Here is a 21,652-nt window from a genome sequence, read left to right as displayed (position 1 = left end):
TCAAAACCACAATGAGGAGCATCTCCCACCAGTCAGAATGGCAATCATTAAAAAGTCAAAAGACAGATGCTCGTGAGTTTGCAGAGAAAAGGAACGTTTTTACACTGTTGGTAGGAGTGTAAAATGGTTCAACCATTGTGGAAAGCAGTGTGGCCCTTCCTCAAAGAGCGAAAAGCAGAACTACCATTGGATCCAGCAATCCCATTACTGGGTATATACCAAGAGGAATATAAATCATTCTACCATAAAGACACCTGCATGTGAATGTTCACTGAGCATTATTCACAATAGCAAAGACATGGATTCAGCCTAAATGTCAATGAGTGACAGATTGGATAAAGAAAACGTGGTACATATACCCCATGGAATACCATGCAGCCATAAAAAGAACAAGATCCCATCTTTTGCAGCACATGGATGGAATTGGAGGTCATTATTCCCAGCAAACTAACACAGGAACAGAAAACCAAATAATGCATGTTCTCACTTATAAGTGGGAGTGAAATGAAGAGAACTTATGAACATAAAGAAGGCAACAATAGACACTGGGTCTACATGAAGGTGATGAAAGGGAGGAAAGAGACAAGCAAAAAAGATAACTGGTGGGTACTGGGCTTAATTCCTGGGTGATGAAATAATCTGTATAATGAACCCCCACGGCATGAGTTTACCTACGTAACAAACCTTCACATGTACCCCTGAACCTAAAATTAAATGAAAAAAGAAATACATTTTTAAAAATCAGACTAATTTTTGTATGTAAAGGGATTACATATAATATTTTTAATCCAGTAACTATGGGGGCTTTCACAAACAATTTCCAATTTTACTGGCTACTCTCTCATTATATAATCTTCACTGGTTTGCTGACTTAACTTGGATAATAAGTCTCCTAAAAATTTAGTGAAAAATTAATATTTTCACCCTACAATGTAATGTACCCAATACAAGATGACAAAGATATTTTAACCTTTTGATTAAAAAAGAAGTCATTTGTTTTTCCCAATCAATTTTCTGATTTGCATTTTCCTATTATATATTAGAAAAAGTATCTCATGATGTGCAATTGAAAATTAGTTTTATATTTGCCTCAGAAAACGGGTACTTCAACTACAAGATCAATTTCATCTTCTGTGTCACTTCTAACAGTGCTTACGTATGCAAAACACAACAGAACATGGTGCAGAATTGAAGACCAAACACTTTCTGCTGAAAGGTCATGAAATTTTAGTTCAAAGATTTTATTTTCAATTATTTAGATAATAGTTTCAATTTTATATTTTAGTTGTGTTTTGTCACTATTGTAGTCCATAGCTATGTAATTCCAGAAATCAGGGGGAAAGACACAATTGCTGATTATACTTTGTCATTTTCTACAACATGAGAGGTTAATCAATGTTAATTTGAGTTTATAGACTGAACATAACTATGTTTCAGAGATTTTGCTTATTCTCCTAGAATAAGCCTTTTGTGAAGCTCTGTATTTTAGAAACACTATTATACTTGGCAAAACAAAACAGCATTTCTGAGAGTGAAACCCTAGAGATAAGGATTTACATTACGAAATTAAGACAAAACAAATGTAGCTGTTTTTATGGATTTTAAAAGTTAGGTCATTACATGAGTCTAGTGAGAAGAATTTATGAGAACCACCAGAATCATCTAGAAATTTTAATAAGAGAACATGACTAAAATTAGCTAAAACTTAGGAATTAGATTAGAAAAATGGATACATCAGTTCATTTGAATTGCTTCTATAAGCAACAATGTTTCTTTTCTAAAATACTAATACAATAATCTTCACTCTCCTAAAGCCCTCCTTCTGCTAGAAGGAAAATATTTCCTCACCCTACTGATGCTGGGCTTAGTACATGTGATTTCATTCACATTAATGAAGATGCAGAATTTTATCTAGCAATATTACATGACTTAGCCTAATATTAAAAATTAGGTTGACAAAATAATCATTTTAGCTAAGAATACCTAGTTACTTTGAAATTAGAGTTAAAGCATTAAATTAATGCATCCAGTTTTCTGTATTAGATTTGTTTTTCCATAAGTACAGATAAAATAATATTAATGATATATCAGATAGTTTTAAAACTTAACACTAGCAGGATTCTATTTTATTATAGAAGTAAAAGTTCAGAATTCCTTCCTTCACACCAGTAATTTTGCAGAAGAGCAATCAGGAATATTCTGAAAATGTGTTGGCACTCTTATTTATATTAACTGCATATGGTTTGGGATTCAACTTTTAGAATAAGCCATGATGCATGATGTATTAGATTTTACCCAGCTGACTACCCTTGGCTATGTGACTGTAAAGGAGATGGCAAAATATTGAAGATGGCCATGTGAAACATCAATGAGATAAGATTCACTCTTACCCAAGCTTTTTCCATCTATATCAGATTTTTCTATACAGCAGCAGGCTATTCCTGAGAATGTGTCTTTCACTTTTTTACTTTCATTTGATGCAGGTAGGTAAATGTACTCAATGAGTTTCAAGTGTGTTAAGAAAGCGTTAAGTAAGGGAAAGTGATAAGTAAGGGAAAATTATGGTACAATGGCTATAACTCCTGGAAAGTAATAAAAAGAGAGAATGTCTTGAGCATTTGACTGGAAATAGAAGAGACTGTATCCTGGTGAATTGGGTTAATTTCAAATATATTACTCTATGGTTTTCTATCATGTGTACTCTCACTGGCTATATTAATAAATGAAATAGTGATGAATGGTTCTGGGAACTTGTAGTGAAACTTATTAATATTTCAACATCATCACCAAGTATCTATGTCAACACATATAAAAAATGCATGAGAAATGACTACCTATGCTCACTAGTTACACCCATTAGAAAAATATCTATGAGAAGTATAAATGACACACATAAATTTGCAATGTGATTATAGGTAGAACATATAGCAAGAAAAAAGCTACAAGAAGATATCACGTGGTGAAGTATGTCAAACAAATGAAAGCAAATTAATTCTTGCAATCGGTTTGGAATACACTGTATGACCACATTAAATACCATTACATTTTTAAATTATGAGTTCTTAGAAATAACTGACACTAAAAAAATTTCAACATAATTTAAAGTAGGAAAAATAGCCACTTTCAAACTGTAAGTGGCTCATCAATTCTATCCATGGTGTAATTTTGGAATCCCCTACTTAAAAAACAAAACTAAAAACAAAACCTTTAGTTTTCAAAAGTTTGTTCTATTTTTCAAATTGATGACAAAGAAGTAAAAAATTCACTTTAGAAAGAGGCATGGCAGTTTAAACAATAAATCAACACTCAACCCAAAAGTTTCCAAGTTGTTAGGTAGGCTTAAAAAAAAAGTCTGTTTATACCTATATCAGAAGACATTCGATTTAGCAGGGGGGTGTCTGTCAAATTGATTGTTTAGCATTATGCGTGGAGTATAAAATGTCAACCATAAAAATGAGAGACATAAATCACTTTCAAAATAGCAACATCTGTGTAGTAGCTTTCATACACATCTTTTAATGATCAAGAAGATTCATGCATAAAAAAAAATCAGGATAAATTGTCACTTGGCACTAAAGTTGCATCAATTTTTGGGGAAAAAAGTACTTAATGACCGCTAGAAGACACTAGTCATATAATAAAACTTTCCAGTGTAATAGTTATTTTTGACTCATCAGGAGATATTTAACACATTATTGAAGAGAAAAATAAGATGTTCTTCAAAAAATTACCTTTTAATTTTAATTTTTATTATTTTGTTTCTATAATTTCAACCTTTATTTCAGATTTAGGGGCGACAATGTGCAGATGTGTTACCTGGGTATACTGTGTGATGCTGAGGTTTGGGGTACCATTGATCCGTCACCCAACTAGTAAGCATAGTAACCAAGAATTAATTTTCCAACCCTTGCTCTCCCTCCCCCTCTAGTAGTTCCCAGTGTCTACTGTTGCCATCTTTATGTCCATGAGTACCCATTATGTAGCTCCCACTTATAAGTGAGAACATGTGGTATTTGGTTTTCTGTTCCTGGGTTAATTAGCTTAGGATAATGGCCTCCAGCTGCATCCATGTTGCTGCAGCAGACACAATTTCATTCTTTTTTACGGCTCCATAATATTCCATGAGATATACAGGTATGTACCAGAATAAAATCACTTTGAAAGAATAAACTGATTCAAACACAAATTGGTATGATAACCAATGGTAACATGTACACTAATATGGACATTTTATTGTTTTTGGTAAACAATTAAAATATTTCTCAGAATAAATATCTATATATGTATATAACTAGATTTCAAGAACCTATGCCTAAAAGAAGTACAAAGCAAACAGGTTTTGAAAGAAAAATTTGCTCTGCATGGTTTTTTGTTTGTTTGGTTGGTTTTGGTTAAACAAGTATTTACAGATTCCCTTAAAAAAACAGAATTTTTATAACAGCAAGAGGAAAAAGTATGAGTAGATGAAGAGATTCAGGTCTGACTTCTCCCTAGGGATTTGATGCTAGACTATTTAGTTGGCCTCTATGAAGTTCAGTTTCTTCTATAAGTTTAAGGAATTATAACGAATCTTCTTCAGTTGGTCAGTGAAACTGTTCATTTACTCATTGCAGAAAGCTCCCGCTTCAGGGCCTCTGCACTTGTTATTCCTTCTGCCTGGAATGCTCTTCCTTTAGCTGTCCATGTGGTTTGACCTCCTACCCTTTCAAGTCTCTCCTAAAATGTAATCTTATCAGAGTTCTTCTCCGAACACCTCTTATGAAACAGCAAACCGTGCCTACCACCTCCACACTGCCCAGTCCCCACATCCTTCCTGCTCCACCACCACAGCACTTACCTTCTCCAGGGACAGAAGAATCACATGCTTATTATAGAATCATAGGCTTACTGTCTCTCTCCTCCCACCCGCTCCACTGGAATATTAAGCACCATGAGATCAGTGATTTTTGTCTATTTTATCCAATGCTTTTCTAGTGTTTAAAAGCAGTGTCTGATGGACACAGTACTAGCTCTGGAGATACAAAGAAGGCTAGGACATGTTATCTGCCCTCTGAGCAGCCCAACATACTGGAGAGTCACACACACACGCATGCACAAACACGTGCACACATACATACACATGCGTTGTACCATAAATTCCTGTGTCCAATTTTGGAGGTTGTGGACACCTAAGTAACACTAGTCATCTCCAAGATAATGTAAATGGCACACTTTCGGGTGTTCAGTCCTCAATCTGTATAACCATACCCAGTTTCCTTAAGACAAGTATCTGTAGAACACAAAGTTGATCATGCCATTTCCACTTAAAAACCACCAGTGGGTTGCGTTCGTATTGTCTAAAGAATAAACTCATCCTTCCTGATCCAATCCTGACCTAACTCTCCAAGCAGCTGCATGTCCATCTCGCCTCCTCACTCACTTGTGCACCAGTCATTATGACCTTATACACTCCTCCACATGCCAATGCGCTTACCTTTTCCAATCGGAGTTACATGTCACCCCCTCTGTTCTCATGGTAGCACTTAATGTTTTTATCCCATTAGACTTTAGTTCATCCCATAAAGTTTGACTCTGAGCTTCTCAGGGTCAGAACTATAAGTCATTCATTCTGTATCTCCAGCATGTAACAAAGAGTTGAATAAATGAATTAATCACTCTTTGAAAGAATATATGACTTTATGTTGGCAATTCATGAAACAATTCAAGTATTAAATGATTAGCCAAACTTCATTATGTTTTCTTTTTTTTTTAATTGAAGAGGGACCAACACTGTCCCACCACAGCAGATAAAAAGGAATATGTATGGGCATATGGTCTCCATCTGGCTCCTAAATACCCATGGACTGGGTTACTAAGTGGTCATTATTTTTAATTTTTTGAAGCTTAGAAGACTGGTGGACTGATAACGGCAAAGCATATACTTTAGGTTTCACCCACAGTCATTCACAATCAATCAAAGCTTTTTCTGACCTCCTTCAAAAAAGAGCAATCGAACAGCATTTATCTCCCCTGGCAAGAATGAATGCCTCCCTGATTTGCCCACCAGCAGCACCACAACAGGCACGATATTTAGTCACTAACAGAGAGCTGACTTCCACCTAAATACCTGAGTTAAAGAGTATTTCTTTTGTAGTCACTGAAGCGAGGATTTAAAGGTGTCCCAAAACTACTAGGCTTGTTAAATAAAAATGAAGCATCTTTTAATGTGCCAGGATTATGGGAAGTATCTAAGAGCAAAACTGAAATAATTTAACACTGAAATTAGAAACCAAATATGTGAGCTTTCTTGGGCTTTTTCTCAGAACACAATCAATGCAGCTGACTTAATTCTTGTCAGCAGAGAAGAGACATGGCCCAAACATTCTCAAGTCTTTCCATCAAAGGGTGCAAAATAAGTTGACTCAGTACCCTTTTAACTCTCAGACTTTTTTCCAAGATTTTCTTTGAATATTAGTAATAGTAAAGTTTATTCAAAGCACTCTAATATTTTACATTTCATTTCTTTACATTTCAATGTAATGTTGAGATTTATAGCTGAATTATTTTTTTATGTATCAGAGAATGTATTTAATATAATTATTTCTCCCTAAACCAAATTATATTAAAGTAACAATGGATTTGAAGATTAGAAATTTTAAAATTAATGTTGGGCGTGGTGGCTCATGCCTACAATCCCAACATTTTGGGAGACCGAGGCAGGAGGGTCACTTGAGCCCAGGAGTTCAACATTGGCCTGAGGAACATGGCGAAACTCTGTCTCTACTAAATATACAAAAATTACCTGGTGTCATGGCACACACTTGTAGTCTCGGCTACTTGAAGTCTGAGGTGGGAGAAATGCTCGAGCCCAGGAGTTTGCAGTGATCTAAGATCATGCCACTGCACTGTAACCTGGGCGACAGAGGCACTGTAGGAAGGAAGGGAGGGAGGGAGGGAGGGAGGGAGGGAGGGAAAAGGAAGGGAAAAGGAAGGAAAAAGACTGCAATTGTTTCACACATCTTGTATGTGTACTGGTGTCCAAAGCTAAAAAATTCTGCTAATTTAACATAGTTAAGGCATAAAGTTTTCTTCTTTTTGAGATGGAGTCTTGCTCTGTTGCCCAGGCTGGAGTGCAGGGGCATGATCTTGGCTCACTGCAACCTCCACCTCCTGGATTCAAGTGATTCTTGTGCCTCAGCCTCCCCGGCAGCTGGAATTACAGGTGCCCACCACCAAGTCCGGCTAATTTTCATATTTTTGTAGAGACGAGGTTTCACCAGAGAAAGGCTGGTCTTCAACTACTGATCTCAAGTAATACACCGCCTTGGCCTCTCAAAATGTTGGGATTACAGGCATGATCCACTGTACCCTGCCGTTTTTTTCTCTTTTTGTTTTTTTTTTTTGAGACAGAGTCTCACTCTTGTTGCCCAGGCTGGAGTGCTTGATCTCGGCTCACTGAAACCTCCGCCTCTTGAGTCCAAGCGATTCTCCTGCCTCAGCCTCTTGAGTTGCTGGGATTATAGGCATCTGCCACCATGCCCGGCTAATTTTTGTATTTTTAGTAGAGATGGGGTTTCACCACGTTGGCCAGGCTGGTTCCAAACTCCTGACCTCAGGTGATCCAACCACCTCGGCTTCCCAAAGTGCTGGGAGTACAGGCATGAGCCACCGCGCCCGGCCCTTTCTTCTTTTTTGAGGAGGGGTCCCACTATGTTGCACAGGCTAGTCTTGAACTCCTGGGCTCAACTGATCCTCCTGTCTCAGCCTTGAGTAGCTGGAAACACAGGTGTGCACCACAGCACCCAGCTGCTTTAGAGATTTTAAAGGCACAACATGAAAACACAGGAAGGGAGCTTCCCCTTCATAAAGGAATGTAGGTCTGTAGTTACACAACCTTGGGATTGAATATGAACTTGCAAAAAAAAAAAAAAACGAAAAAAGAAAAAAGAAAAAAAGAAAACCTTTGAGACCTCTGGGGAGAGAAGAAACCTCTCCAGGCCTCCGTTTCTTTATCTGTAGGATACACACAGTATCGTGGGGCAAATCAAATGAAAATTACATGAGTTTTCATAGAATCTGCCAAAAAGTTGCCTCTCAGTAACAGTTCTTGTTTTCCCTTTATTCCTCATCTCTTCTAGTATTCTCTACTGTGATTTAAAAGACCTTAACACCATCATACATGAGGAGATTAAGAAAAACAGGAGGGGTATTAAGTAACTGTGCAAGGAGTTTAAAACAAAACAAATAAATAATAATTTGAAAAAATCACCTCAGATTCTAACTTTCTTCGATTGTTAAATACTGTTTTCTAAATTAAGAATCATGGCCGGGCATGGTGGCTCACATCTGTAATCCCAATGCTTTGGGAGGCCGAGGTGGGTGTGTCACCTGAGGCCAGGAGTTCGAGACTAGCCTGGCCAACGTGGTAAAACCCCATCTACTAAAAATACAAAAATTAGCTGGGCGTGGTGGCTCATGTTTGTTAATCCCAGCTACTCAGGAGGCTGAGGCAGGAGAATTGCTTGAACCCAGGAGGCGGAGGTTGCAGTAAGCCGAGATCGTGCCATTGCAATCCAGCTTGGGTGATAAGATTGAAATTCCACCTCAAAAAAAAAAAAAAAAAAAAACCAAAATCATAACATTCAAACTAGCAATAAGAGAAGTCTGAGGAAGCAATAGGATATCTAACTTGCTACCATATCTGTTCTTTCAAAGAGCATTTATGTGAAAAAGTACCAAAGATAAGACTACACATTTCCAGAAATTCACTAGTTTTTCTTTAAGACGATGAGCACTTCATATAAGCCATATAATAATAAAAACAGGGAGAGAACGACAGGGAAGTGCTTTAATTAGCTTAAATGTAATTGACAATGAACCATTTAAAAAGAATACCCTTTTCACAGGTGCAGTTATCTGGGACGCTAACATCCCTGATTACCACCACTATCAATTGAGCATTATAATCAAAATCAGAGAGTAGACTACTACTCAGATACAGAGTAACTTAAACAGCAACATGCAATTCACCAGTTCTAAAAGGACTAATTCTGGGAAACAGGCATATCTCCTTAGCATCTTGTATCTTTTCCTCCACCTTTCACCCCATGCTTTCCCCCTTCAGTCTTACTGAAATTATACCCACATCCTTTAGCTTGTTCCTGGTAAAACAGAAATTCCTCCAGGGAGTGTTCTCTCTCAGATGTTATTAGCTGGAGTTTGGTGGAACTTAATTCTTCTACTTGCATCAATAAATGAACATTATGAATGTTTGGAATTAGAAAGAAGAAAAAGGGGAGCAAAAATCAGAGGCTTTAGATTTACCTATTTAAAAGACATCACTATTTTTTCTAGGATTAGAGTTAATTATAATTATTTGCTCTTATCATGTGCCTTTACCTCTCTTTCTCCAAACACTTATTTCATAATTATGTTTGTCAAGTTGTTAAGGGTAATGACCCCACCCTATTTTATCATCAAGGAGGGGGGAAAAAGACCAAAACAAAACAGATGTTCTAAAATCTGCAGGAAATTGTCTTTGTCAGAATCACTGAACACATGATTTTTGACTTGGACGGTATCTACACAATTGAAATAGAAAAAACGCAGAGCCCGACTGTGGGTCTCTTTGTGGCTGCTTCTTCCAATTTATCTAAATTTACTGATCCTGAGTGGATAAATGAGTCAAGTTAATTAATGAAAATTGCTGAAACGATCAGTTCACGCACACAGTTTGTAGACTCACTACATAAATCTGTGCAAACAGAGATCGATTCAGATTGCTGCTGTAGCCACTAAGCAGTGGTCTTTGTCATTTGAATGCAGGCATATTTGAATATTTGCAGTGGTGGATGGAGTGGGTAGATGCATCTTGCTTAATAATTTCTGCATATGAAATCAACGGGAACATTTTTTACAGTTCATTTTAAAAACCAGTAAAACACACAACACCGGACATTTAAGAAAAATAATTTACTAGCTCAGGAATGTTCATGCTATATAAATATACTCATGTCAACAAAGTAAGGCGCCAAATTAAAAACCTAAGCTTGAACAGTTATTGCATGAGGCAAGACTAGGAGCAAGAATGGGGAAGGAGACAAGAAGCGCTTCAGTTAGAGATATTTACCTGTGGTTTAGCATCTTGTCAGAGGCCTACAGCAGAAAGGCTGGCCCACGGCAAGGCAATTTCACCCTCTCTGGTGCCAATCTTCCTTCATATCCCTTTCCTTTCTCATTTTCCCCCTTCCCTTACCTGACACTCTACTGATGGCCGAGGAAATAAGAGGCAAATGTTTGAATCCTTTTTAGACCATGGCTCCTTTGATCTTTAATTGTAAAGACAAATGTGAATTAGTTGCCCAGGGTTTCTAAAATGTGCTGCCTCTAACAGATAGAAAACTTTTGATTTTATCACCTCCCTACCTGCAGCCATCCTTCTCAACCTAACTCTCTTAGAAAAGTTCTTCAGGTACAGGAAACAGAGAGACCCACAGATGTCCTTTGAAATGTTTTCATTTTTTTACATGCTAATCTGATATTTTATCCTTTTGTTATTTAATACATTAACTTTATTGATCATATTATAATGAAATGTTTGGGGATTTTTTTGTTGTTGACAGCCTTTGAGTGTACAGAAGTCATCAAAATACGAAAGACAAACAGAAAAAGAGGAAAGAGAAATTAATGGTGAAATAGTCATATCGATTAATTAATAAAGGATAAACTAACAGAAAAGCAGAAAGAGAAGTTCATAATTGTGCACACTGAAAGTTAACTTTGGGTAGACCTATGTACAGAATTTAAAAAATTGTTATATTTAATAAAATGTTAAAATGTATTGACTTCCCTCAACATTTCTGTCATTTGACCTATGTATAGAATTTTTAAAAATTCTATAACTATTATATATTTATTTCAGAATAAAATTTTAATATATTACTATTAGTTTTCAAAGATTTACCTACATTTAAGAGGTTTCTGCAGAACATTCTTTTTGCTTCATCACACACTTCCCAGTGTTTACACATGCACATTCAGTCTTGAATGATGACTCATTAACTATCGATGGGTCCTGGCATTCTAGGACTTCCCAGTTGTTAGCTCAGTGTATTCTTTACTAAATCGTTTAATGAAAACACTGACATGCATAATGAATCTGGCATCTCCCATGATGCACATGCAACTTTTGTAATAATAATAAAGGCAGGCATTTGCACAATTACATTAAATACTGTGACTTGAAAATGTGGAGGCTGGGCGTGGAGCCTCACACCTGTAATCCTAGCACTTTGGGAGGCTGAGGCGAGCGGATCACTTAAGGTGAGGAGTTCGAGTTCAACTGGCCAACATGGTGAAACCCTGTCTCTACAAAAAACACAAAAATTAGCTGGGCATGGTGGCAGGCACCTTTAATCCTAGCTACTCGAGGAGCTGAGGCAGGAGAATCACTTGAACCTGGGAAGCAGAGGTTGTAGTGACCCGAGATGGTGCCACTGCACTAAAGCATGGGTGACAGAGCGAGAAGAAGCAGAAAAAAAAGCAAATCAGAAAGTTTATGTTGAAAATTAAGCTCCAGTTCCTGAGGTTTCTATTAAATAGTTACACATTGAAATATACTAATATATAATAAGCACATACTATTAAAAGCACAAAAATAGTTATATTTAAGAAGTCAGTATAATTATTTGCTATATAAGTCCTAAATGGAGTAAACATACTTTTTAATTTTATTTTACTTTACTTTATTTATTTATTTAGGCCAGGATGGTCTTGATCTCCTGACCTCGTGATCCACCCGCCTCAGCCTCCCAAAGTTTTGGGATTACAGGTGTGAGGCACCGTGCCCGGCCGTAAGCATACTTTAGATTTTAGTCACCACAGTTCCAAATTTTAAAGTTTAATTTACAAGAAATGCATATATTTATAAAGACACACACACACATATCACACACACACACAAATTAAATACACATTAGAATGATACAGGAAAACAATGTGATTAAAATGTCTGTGAAACGTACTCATCTCAGAATTGAAACTTATCATCATTTAGTCTAAATATACAGATGAGAACACAGACTCCTCAATTTTAGGATTTAGCTCACACAAAATCAGAATCACTGTGCTGACTGTGGTGAGTCAGGGATGAGGAAGATCTCAGCAATCTCTTGGATTCAGTGTCTATGCTGGCTCAAGTTAACATTTGCTTTGGAGAAACTAAGTTATCTAACCAAAACAAGTAGGAGATAAACATTTCCTTTCCTTTTCTTTTTTTTAGAAGGAGTCTTACTCTATTGCCCAAGTTGGAGTACAGTGGTGTGATCTCGGCTGACTTGCAACCTTTACCTCCCAGGTTCAAGCGATTCTCATGCCTCAGTCTCCTGAGTAGCTGGGGTTACAGGCGCCCACCACCACGCCCAGCTAATTTTTGTATTTTTAGTAGAGATGGGGTTTCACTATGTTGGCTAGGCTGGCCTTGAACACCTGACCTCATGATCTTCCTGCCTTGGTCTCCCAAAGTGCTAGGATTACAGGCGTGCAAACAATGTTTTTATAAGTGCTCAAGTAGAATACTACTACCGGTAACAGATTTATAGGCACTCTAGAAAAAGATGTTTTTGGAGCTGAAAGTTCTAAACTTTGTCTTGTTACCATTTATTATGTGACTAGAAAAGTCATTAACCTCTGATCCTTAGTCTCTTCATTTATAAAATCAGAATAATGACACCCGCTGTACTTATATTTCCTTGTAGTTATAAATGAAACTACTGCACTAGTACTATTACTACTAGTACTATTATTACTAATTACTACTATTATTATCACTAATAATATTAATTCCACCAATAACTGAAGCTTTCTATATGCCAAACTTTGTGACTTACTTTTCATACCTCATAGCTATATCAAAACCTTCTCAGTAGTCCTGTCAGGTAACTATTCTGATTTTCTTCCCATCTCAGAGTGATTAAATAACTTGCCAGAAGTCACACAGCTATTAAGAGCTTGCATGGAAATTTATATCCAGATCTGACTCCACATTTCATTTTAGATCCATTATATCTTGTTTTCTCTGATGTATTATATGTATATTCATATACAATATCAACATATAATACATATTATCTCTATAACATAGATATATTATTCATTTTATATACACACAGACATACACTTATGCTGTGAATTCTGAAATGTAATACCAAGGCTCTCTTTCATTATTTTTTTAATGTCATAGCCTAATGAATAAAACTAAGTAGGTATTTAATCAACATTTGGGGAAAATAAACTGATAGAAGAGATGTAAAGGTAACTAAGATAATTTTGAGTGAACTGTTCATTAACAAGTGTGTCAGCAATAACAGTGGCTATTTAAATCCTCCTCATCTTCAATATTATGTTATTAAAAATTACTCTAGAAGACACATATTATATGACACTACTTATATGTGGAAGATTTTTTAAAAAGTTGAATTCATAGGAACAGAGAGGAATGGTGGCTGCCAGAGGCTGGGGTGTCAGAGAAAAGAGGAGATACTGGTCAAAGGGTACAAATTTGCAGATAGAAGAAGAATAAATTCTGAGGACCTAATATACAGCAAGGTGACTACAGTTAACAATACTGTACTGTATACCTGAAATTTGAAATTTGCTGAGTGTAGAACTTCTGCATTCTCACACACAAAAAAGACAACTATGTAAGGTGATGAATGTATTAATTAATTGTGGTAAACATTTCACTATGTACATGTATGTTAAATCAGCACATATACTTTAAATATATAAAGTTTAATGTGTCAATTAGACATCAATGAAGCTGAAAAATTATTCTATGAAAAAAATACGGATTTTTTTTTCTGTCGTTTAGGTTCAATTCTAGGTACAAAGTTGACTGATAGAAAAGCAGCTATTTTCAATAAATGAGGGTTGAAATCTAACCCTATATGGTCCAGGTAAAAGGAGAGAGAAAAGATTCATTTAAAAATCATATATGAGTTCTACTTTTCAAAGGATGAACATATTATCTTCCAAATTTAAATCTTCTAAAAAGCTATTCTGTAATATCCTATCAAAACAAGATAACAAGATTACGTATGACTTTACGTAATAATGATGATGATAATCAAATAGTGACATTCAAAAAGAACAATTTTTTTCTTTTTGCAGAGTTCAGAAGGGTGCAGGAGGTATTAGAAAAGATGCACAGAGGTCTCATATCTCATCAAAGCATGAATTTCCAACTCTTTAAAACACTCCATTCACTGCCCTAATCTCCCAAAGAGCATTCAGCTGAATGAAAAGCTGCTGACATTCATGCCAGTTCACAGCTAGAATGACATGGCTGGGGGACAGGAGACGCTGCAGTTTCCATTATCCATTGAACACCTTGGCAATTCTTATTTCATCCTGTGAATGTGATACTTACTCTTGTACTGCTCTGGCTATGGAAAGGGCCGTAGATCCAGTTTCATTAACGCTATCTAAGGTCACATTTGGCAGGTCATCATCATCACTGTCACTTTTACTTTGTCTGGGAGATAGGCCTCGGGGGTCCATTTGTGCTGGGGAGAAAAGGCATATATAATGAATTAAAATCAGTGCGCAGAAAGTTAACCTTGTCCTGGACCAACATCAAGCATGGAACTTCTCTTCTGTGCACATCAAGCAAACGGAATTCTTTAGACATCACAGGAATTACTGAAAGCTCCACATTTTGTGTTCTGAGTGCTTATTCTTTTCCCCTTCATTGGATTTACAAAACCTATACCAGCTCTCTAGAGTTTCAGGGTATGATTATAGAATAGAAACTATAAAATCCACAATATTACCAACTCCTGAGTGGTCAAAAGCTGATTACGTAGCTCCTGAGCTACTGTTCAACCCTCTGGTTTCTCTTCCTCCTTGCTTCCGCTGCCAGAGCTCTGGCCATTTCACTGCTCATTAGCACTCTCCCTGGAAGGTAGAGAGCATGCGGAAAGGAGATATTAGTTGCTTATAGCTCTCATAATAAGTTAAAAGAAGAACAGGGTTTGCGTGACTAAAAGAAAGTATACATACTTTTCTTACTTCAGTGAATCACTGTTTCCAAGTTCATTACGACTATAAGGTGGGATTTGAAGGCATAAAAATGGCAGAAGTGGTAGCATTTTAGAAATCTTGGTTATATGTGCTAACAGTGCTCCTGAACTCTATCCTGATTTTATTTTTCAAAAAGCCACTTCCAGATATGATGCTTCTCCCACCGTGAATTTGTCAAAGCAGGAAATGGCACAATGTTCTGACCCCTGATGGCCAAGACTATCAGATCTTTGGGTTGCTGTCAACATACCTTAACACATATTTTTAAAAATTAGATTTCATTTCCACCCCCTTTTCCCTATGAATAGATTTAGCAACCACTGCCCAGAATTTCTATCAGCCCTCGCTTCGAGCACAAACTAGGCATATCTTTTCAGTGAAAAGTACCACATGAGCTACACACCCACACTGTTAAATGTATGGCTGCCTAAGTTTTCTAAAACCACCACTGCTTGTGGGGGAAGGCAAAATGCAGGTGAAATCATGGTCACAATGACATCTGGGTACAATTCATAATTTCATTTTTTTGTCTCAAATCACTTTTTTTGATTACTGTATATCATACATTACGTTGAACCACGTGGAATTGCTGAGAATGCACCATTTTTACTAAATGGCAACTTCGGATGATTGTGTCTACTATTTACAGTCTGGCTAGAAAAACTATATCTAGACAGTTTCAACATATTTCATCACATTTCTAACTACACTTGGTTAGGAAAGAACTTACATCTAGTCAACCTCGTGTGCACCCGTGTATTTGACACACATCCTGCCTGTAAATATACCAAAATGTGCTTTGCACAAGGGAAGTGTCTGGTAAATACTAAATGTAAAAGAAGATAATTCAAATAATATAAAGTAGTGGTCCTCAACCAAGGGCAAATTTGCCTCCCAAGAGACACCTGGCAACATCTAGAGACATTACTCTTTGTCACAACTTGCGGTGGGGGGCAGGGAGGGTGCTACTGGCATCCAGTTGGCAGAGGCTAAGGATATTGCTAGACATTCCACCATACACAGGATAGTCAGCCCCTCACAGCAAAGAATGAACCAGTCCAAAATGGCAGAAGTACCCAGGTTGAGGAACTGATCTAGAGATTTAAGAGTTTGGACATATAAAAGTGTCACAGTTTATGACCTTCAGCTCCTATGCAACTATGCTCTCATTTCAGCATTGCTAATAAGGAAATTGTCACACACCAGATTATCCATATTTTCCAGCCTTGTCTTACAAAACAACAACAACAAAAAACAATTAACTGTCATGTGACTCTCTACCTCCTCAAATGTTAGGAATTAGGCAATAATATTCATTAAGAGCTTTTGAATATTTTCTTTGTACCACCAGCTATGAGACAAAAAGACTGTTTATTTGCCATCTGATCTCTGGAGGAGTTCCACTAGAAGAGGGATGTTGGAGGAACCGTGGGGCAAAGCCACCAGTTCCATCACCATCTGGTAACAGAGAGCGTAACTACTCAGTCACTGGAAGGGCACTTGAAGGAACCATATCACTTAAGATTTATTTTGGCTGTAGGCGACAGAAATTGGCTCGGGCTAACTTATATTAAAAGGAATGTACTGGAAAGATAATGAGCAGCTGACAGAATGGAAGGTCAAGATGAACAACCAACACTAAAAGAACGTAGGATCCAGGAATGACTTTGTGTAATAACATGAATTCAGTTAGGAATTCATAGATAGCTTCTTTGGGGGCAATCCTGCTCTAGAATGATTCATTTAAGAGTCATTTTAACTATTCAAAGCCAGCCAAGAAAAATGAATATCAGATCTATCTAAGCTTCCAAATCACATATTGTGTTGCATATACCTGTAAATGTCAACAATTTAACATTTAAAGTTGTTGAAACATCATGCACTACGACGCCTTTGCCAAGGTACCAAATTTGCAAACAGCCAAGAAAAAAGAAAATATTCTGATAGTCCCATTTTGTCCAAGACAACGAGAGCTCTTATAGTAAGTAATACAACACAAGGAAGATACAGGCAGTTAACCATGAGCAATCTGGCTCTGAAAGTTAAAGTCTAATTGTATGAAAGATTCCAAAACCTTGCGTGAGAGTTGTTACATGATCATATAATTATGTTATGTTTATATCTTAATGAAAGTTTAAAATATGTTAAATATGATATCTTTTTGATGTACTTTTCAGGAGCATAATTGAGGATTTCTTTCCAATATTTTCAATAAATATTATGAAATACATCTGCTACCATCATGCTGCGAAACTCTTTTTACCCATACCTTCAGCCAAGCTGAGGAAGTAATTAGAAAGGCTTTTCAAAATCTGCATTGCTGATTAGGTCAGATGATTAGCTTATCTACATACTTGCATAATTCCACTCTATTTTTATTAAATGTAGAATAGGGACATCAACCCTAGTTAACCTCCATCAGTCTTTGAGCATCTCAGCCCATTTAGGAAGGACTGATTCTCTGGGGTGCCCATTTAAAGACCAAAGAAAGTTACCTGGACACCAGAAACAAAAAATATCAACAACTGTAAGTAAGAGAACAGGAGGTGATCTATAAACATCTGAAAAAATTTACACTGAAGATTTTATTGCTCTTTAATGAAAAAGGGATCAGACAGTTTTCGGTAACCCAGCTCACTGCTGGTAGAGGTGTTATTCCTCACAGTTGGAGGTGTTCTGGAATCCTATGTGAGTTTTATTCCATGTGTCAAAATCCTGGGGAGAAAATTTCAGAACCCAACACCTGAAGTTGAACTGATTTACTTTGATTTTCAAATACTCCCCTATGGTAGATTGTTACTGTAATGATCCCTCCAATAAATCATGTCCGTCTGTCTCCATGCCCTGATGTGGCCACTTCTCAACAATGACTCTGGGCTTGGCTCTAAGACTTGATGTGACCAATGGGACATTAGCAAATGTGACACAAGTAGAGGCTTGAAAACAGCTTGTACCTTGGGTTTCCACTTTTCTCTTGCTGTTTTTAGAACCTAGTCACCTTGTGAAGAAGCCCGGGAGAGTCTGTAAGAGACATGCTGCTCAGCAGGCAGCCAATCCCACTGCGAGCCATGTCATTGAGCCATTTTAGACTCACCAGCTACATTACAGTTCCCAGATGACTACACCATGAGTGACCCCAGGTGAGACCTGCTTAAAAACTTCCTGGCTAAATGCATGCCACATTTCTGACTCACAGAATTTTGAGCAAATGAAATACCTGCTGTTTTAGGCTGGGTGCAGTGGCTCACACCACTGTAATCCCAGCATCTTAGGAGGCTGAGGCAGGAGGCCTGCTTGAGCTCAGGAGTTTGAGACCAGCCCAGACAATGTAGTGAGACCCCACCTCTACAAGAAATTTAAAAAAATAGCAGAGTGTGGTGGCACATGCCTGTAGTCCCAGCTACTTGGGAGGCTGAGGTGAGAGGATCACTGGAGCCCAGGAGGTTGAGGCTCCAGTGAGCTACGATCGCACCACTGCACACCAGGCCTGAGCAACAGAGATCCTGTCTCAAACAAAACAAAACAAAACAAAACAGCAAAACAAAAAGAAAGAAAAGAGAAAAGAAAAAGAAAAGAAAGAAAGACAAGACTTGCTATTTTATTCTACTAAATTTTAGGGTGAGTTGTAGGGCAGCAATAAAAAGTCAATGCACCAGGTTATTCTCCCAGCTCCTTCTAGAGATTTCCTATCAATGATGTAGATGAACTACAATTAGTGAGCCTACAACAATATTAAACTGAATTAAGTTTGGCCTAAAGCTGCCTCTATACATGTTTTAAGTTTGGCATAAAGTTTCTTCTGTACATAGTGAACTGTAACCTAACTTGATGTGGAAACAGACCGTAACCTCCTCTTGCAACAAGTAGCTGAGTTTCGGTCAATCAAAGGTGGCCAACTGTTGAAACCAGATTCAATTAAGGCATATGCTGCGTTTTAACCAATTGAGGTGTCTCTGTATCTCACTTCCATTTTCTGTATGTCACCTCCTTTTCTCTGGCTATAAATATAATCTGCATGTAGGGTGAAGCATTCTCAACATTTTTGGTCCAGACTGTTGTCTGATTCTGGAATCAAATTAAAGCCAATTAAGGTTTGCAAAATTAGATTTGTTTGTTTTTTTTTTTTTTTTTTTTTTTTTTTTTTTTGGAACCAAGACCCATGCATTCATGTGTCCTATTTGACATTTCTTTCTTTTTTTTTTTTAATTATACTTTAAGTTCTAGGTACTTTTAACAACGTTCTTCTTTATTCTCCTCCCAAGAGCCAACCTTGTTTTAGTGACATAAAAGCTACCTACTGCATTCTACATCATTTACTTTTCAATTCAAAATATTCAAATGTATTTACAGGTGCTTTGGCTTTTACATATCTTCTTTGATCCTTCAGTATTGCGCAGCTAAGGTTCTTCTTGGGCTCTAAGGGGCCATTTAGTTATGATGAACACCACTTATTTATTTATTTATTTTTCAGATGGATTCTCACTCTATCACCTAGGCTGGAGTGCAGTGGTGCGACCTCGGCTCACTGCATCCTCCGCCTCCCAGATTTAAGTGATTCTCCTGCCTCAGCCTCCCAAGTAGCTGGGATTACAGGTGTGAGCCACTGCACCAGCCGAACACTTTTTCAGCTCTTCTCCTTAGCTGAGACTTGATAGGATGCTCATATGAGTGGGTTCTCCCTGGTGTACAGTCACTGAAAGGTATATTTCATGTTTTTTCTCTTCAACTCACATGAGACATTTAAACTTTGCTTGTTTCCTCCCCTCGTGTAACAGTAGACTGACACAGATGCAGGGGATACTAATTCATTCTCACCTCCCCTCACCCCAGCGTGCGTGCTGTCTAAAGACCAGTCTTCTAATCTCTGTTGAAGTAAACCTGCCTATGTACCCACTCCTAAGGAAAAGTTGCAATATTAAACATGTACAACACAACAATCTAAGAACATATACGAAAGCTTACAGATTAACATTTCCTAACAGGAATGAATCCTAGAAGCAGATACTGAATCCCTTCACCTCCACATGCCAGAACTGGAGAGGAGAGGGCCATACATAGATGGAAGGTGTGAGATGGCTGCCCAGGCAGGGGCCACAGGGCTGATGGGCCTCTTTTCTCCCTCTTTTAGCCACTGACAGGCTCCCTGCTACCTGCAGATGCCCTAATTGTTCGCCTTGCCAAGGCTGAAACGCGTCCCAGTTAGAGAAACCCCAGTTTCCAGGAGAGCTGCTGCTTTATTCTAGAAAGGAGGGCAGGGGGGGAGTGCAGGAAAAGGGAAAAATGAATGTTTGGGGAGGAATGTTTGGGAAAATTCATAGTATCAGTGGGTAGAAGAATCCTCCTCTAACACATTCTAGGCAGAAATTGTTCCAAAAAAGGAGGGTCATGAAGCTTCTTTAGGATAAAAACATGGCTCTGGCTTCAGGGAACATGGGATGGCTTCTGGCCCTGTCATTTGCAAGTATCTGACCTTGGGCAATGATTTCGCACAGGGAATCTTCAGTTTCTTCTCCTGCTACTGCTGCTCTAAGGAGTAAAGATAATATATGCAAAGCATTTAGTCCCAGCCTGACTCTTAGTAGTCAATCATCATTCTGTTTTACCCTGACGGTAAATTTACTGCTGCTTCACTCATTCCCTTATATAACACTCCTTCTAAATCTCTCACCATCTCCTCGACTATTCAAATTAGGCAGCTTTCTTCTTACACATACCTAAACTGAAAATACCATTACAGAGGCAGAACACACATTGGATAATACATAAAACTACTACTTCTTTACATCACTTATGTATTTAGTCAACAGATATTTATTGAACACCTATGAGGTAGCAAGCAGTCTTCCGGCTGCTGGAGAGAGTGAACAAGGCAGACTAAAATTCCTGCTCTCACACTGCCGAGATACAGATCATTAACAAAAAAGAAAAAGATACACTATGTCAGATAGTAAGTGCCATATAGAAAAATGAAGCAGGAAAGTAGATGGGGTTGCTTAGTGGCGGCTGGACAATTTTTGAGATGGTGGCCAGGAAAGGCCACATGGAGAAGAAGATATTTGAGCAATGGCTTGAAGGAATTGAGCGAGAGAAGCTTGCAGGTGAGGGTTTCTGGGTTTTGTCTGTGGGGGGAGGGGCATTCCAGGCAGAGAAGATAACAGGTGCAAAGGTGATAAGGTAGGACCATGTTTCCTGTGCCTGAGGACCTGCAAGGAAGCTGTGGCTGGAACCAATACAGGGAACTGGATGAGAGGAGGCAGAGGTCATGCAGAGTACAGAGGGCCTTCGAGGGTGACAGAGGCTTTTCAGTTTTGCTCTGGGTGAGAAGGGAAGTCATTGGAGGGTACTGAGCAGAAGGGTGACATGATACAAAACTGTGTCATTTGATAAGGATCCCTCTGGCTATCTGTGCCTGGAGCATAGGGGGATTCAGCTGGAGCCACACACATAGGAATCATCTATGACGTTAATACTCTAAAGACAACACTAGCTTTTTTCTCTTTGGTCGCCTCATGCTGGCTGCACACATAGTCAATTAAAACTCAGGACTTTGTTACATCGAGGTCTATGTGGCACGCCCTTCCTAATATGTTTG

The 21,652-nt window shown here is 37.9% G+C and overlaps 1 protein-coding gene across 6 annotated transcripts in view; it reads right to left on the bottom strand.

Moving 5' to 3' along the window:
- Positions 1 to 21,652, bottom strand: part of KLF12 (Kruppel like factor 12) — a 472,578-nt gene that overhangs the window by 125,482 nt on the left and 325,444 nt on the right. For all 6 annotated transcript variants that reach the window (XM_023186345.2, XM_023186338.2, XM_023186329.2 and 3 more), the window contains one exon: positions 14,408 to 14,543. In XM_023186345.2, coding sequence (XP_023042113.1) covers positions 14,408 to 14,543 — 136 coding nt within the window. The remainder of the gene's footprint in view (positions 1 to 14,407; positions 14,544 to 21,652) is intronic.

Source organism: Piliocolobus tephrosceles, chromosome X, assembly GCF_002776525.5.
Source record: "Piliocolobus tephrosceles isolate RC106 chromosome X, ASM277652v3, whole genome shotgun sequence".
Taxonomy (NCBI): Eukaryota; Metazoa; Chordata; class Mammalia; order Primates; family Cercopithecidae; genus Piliocolobus; species Piliocolobus tephrosceles.
Note: the sequence above shows the minus strand (reverse complement) of the source record. Positions and strands in the feature narration are given on the sequence as shown.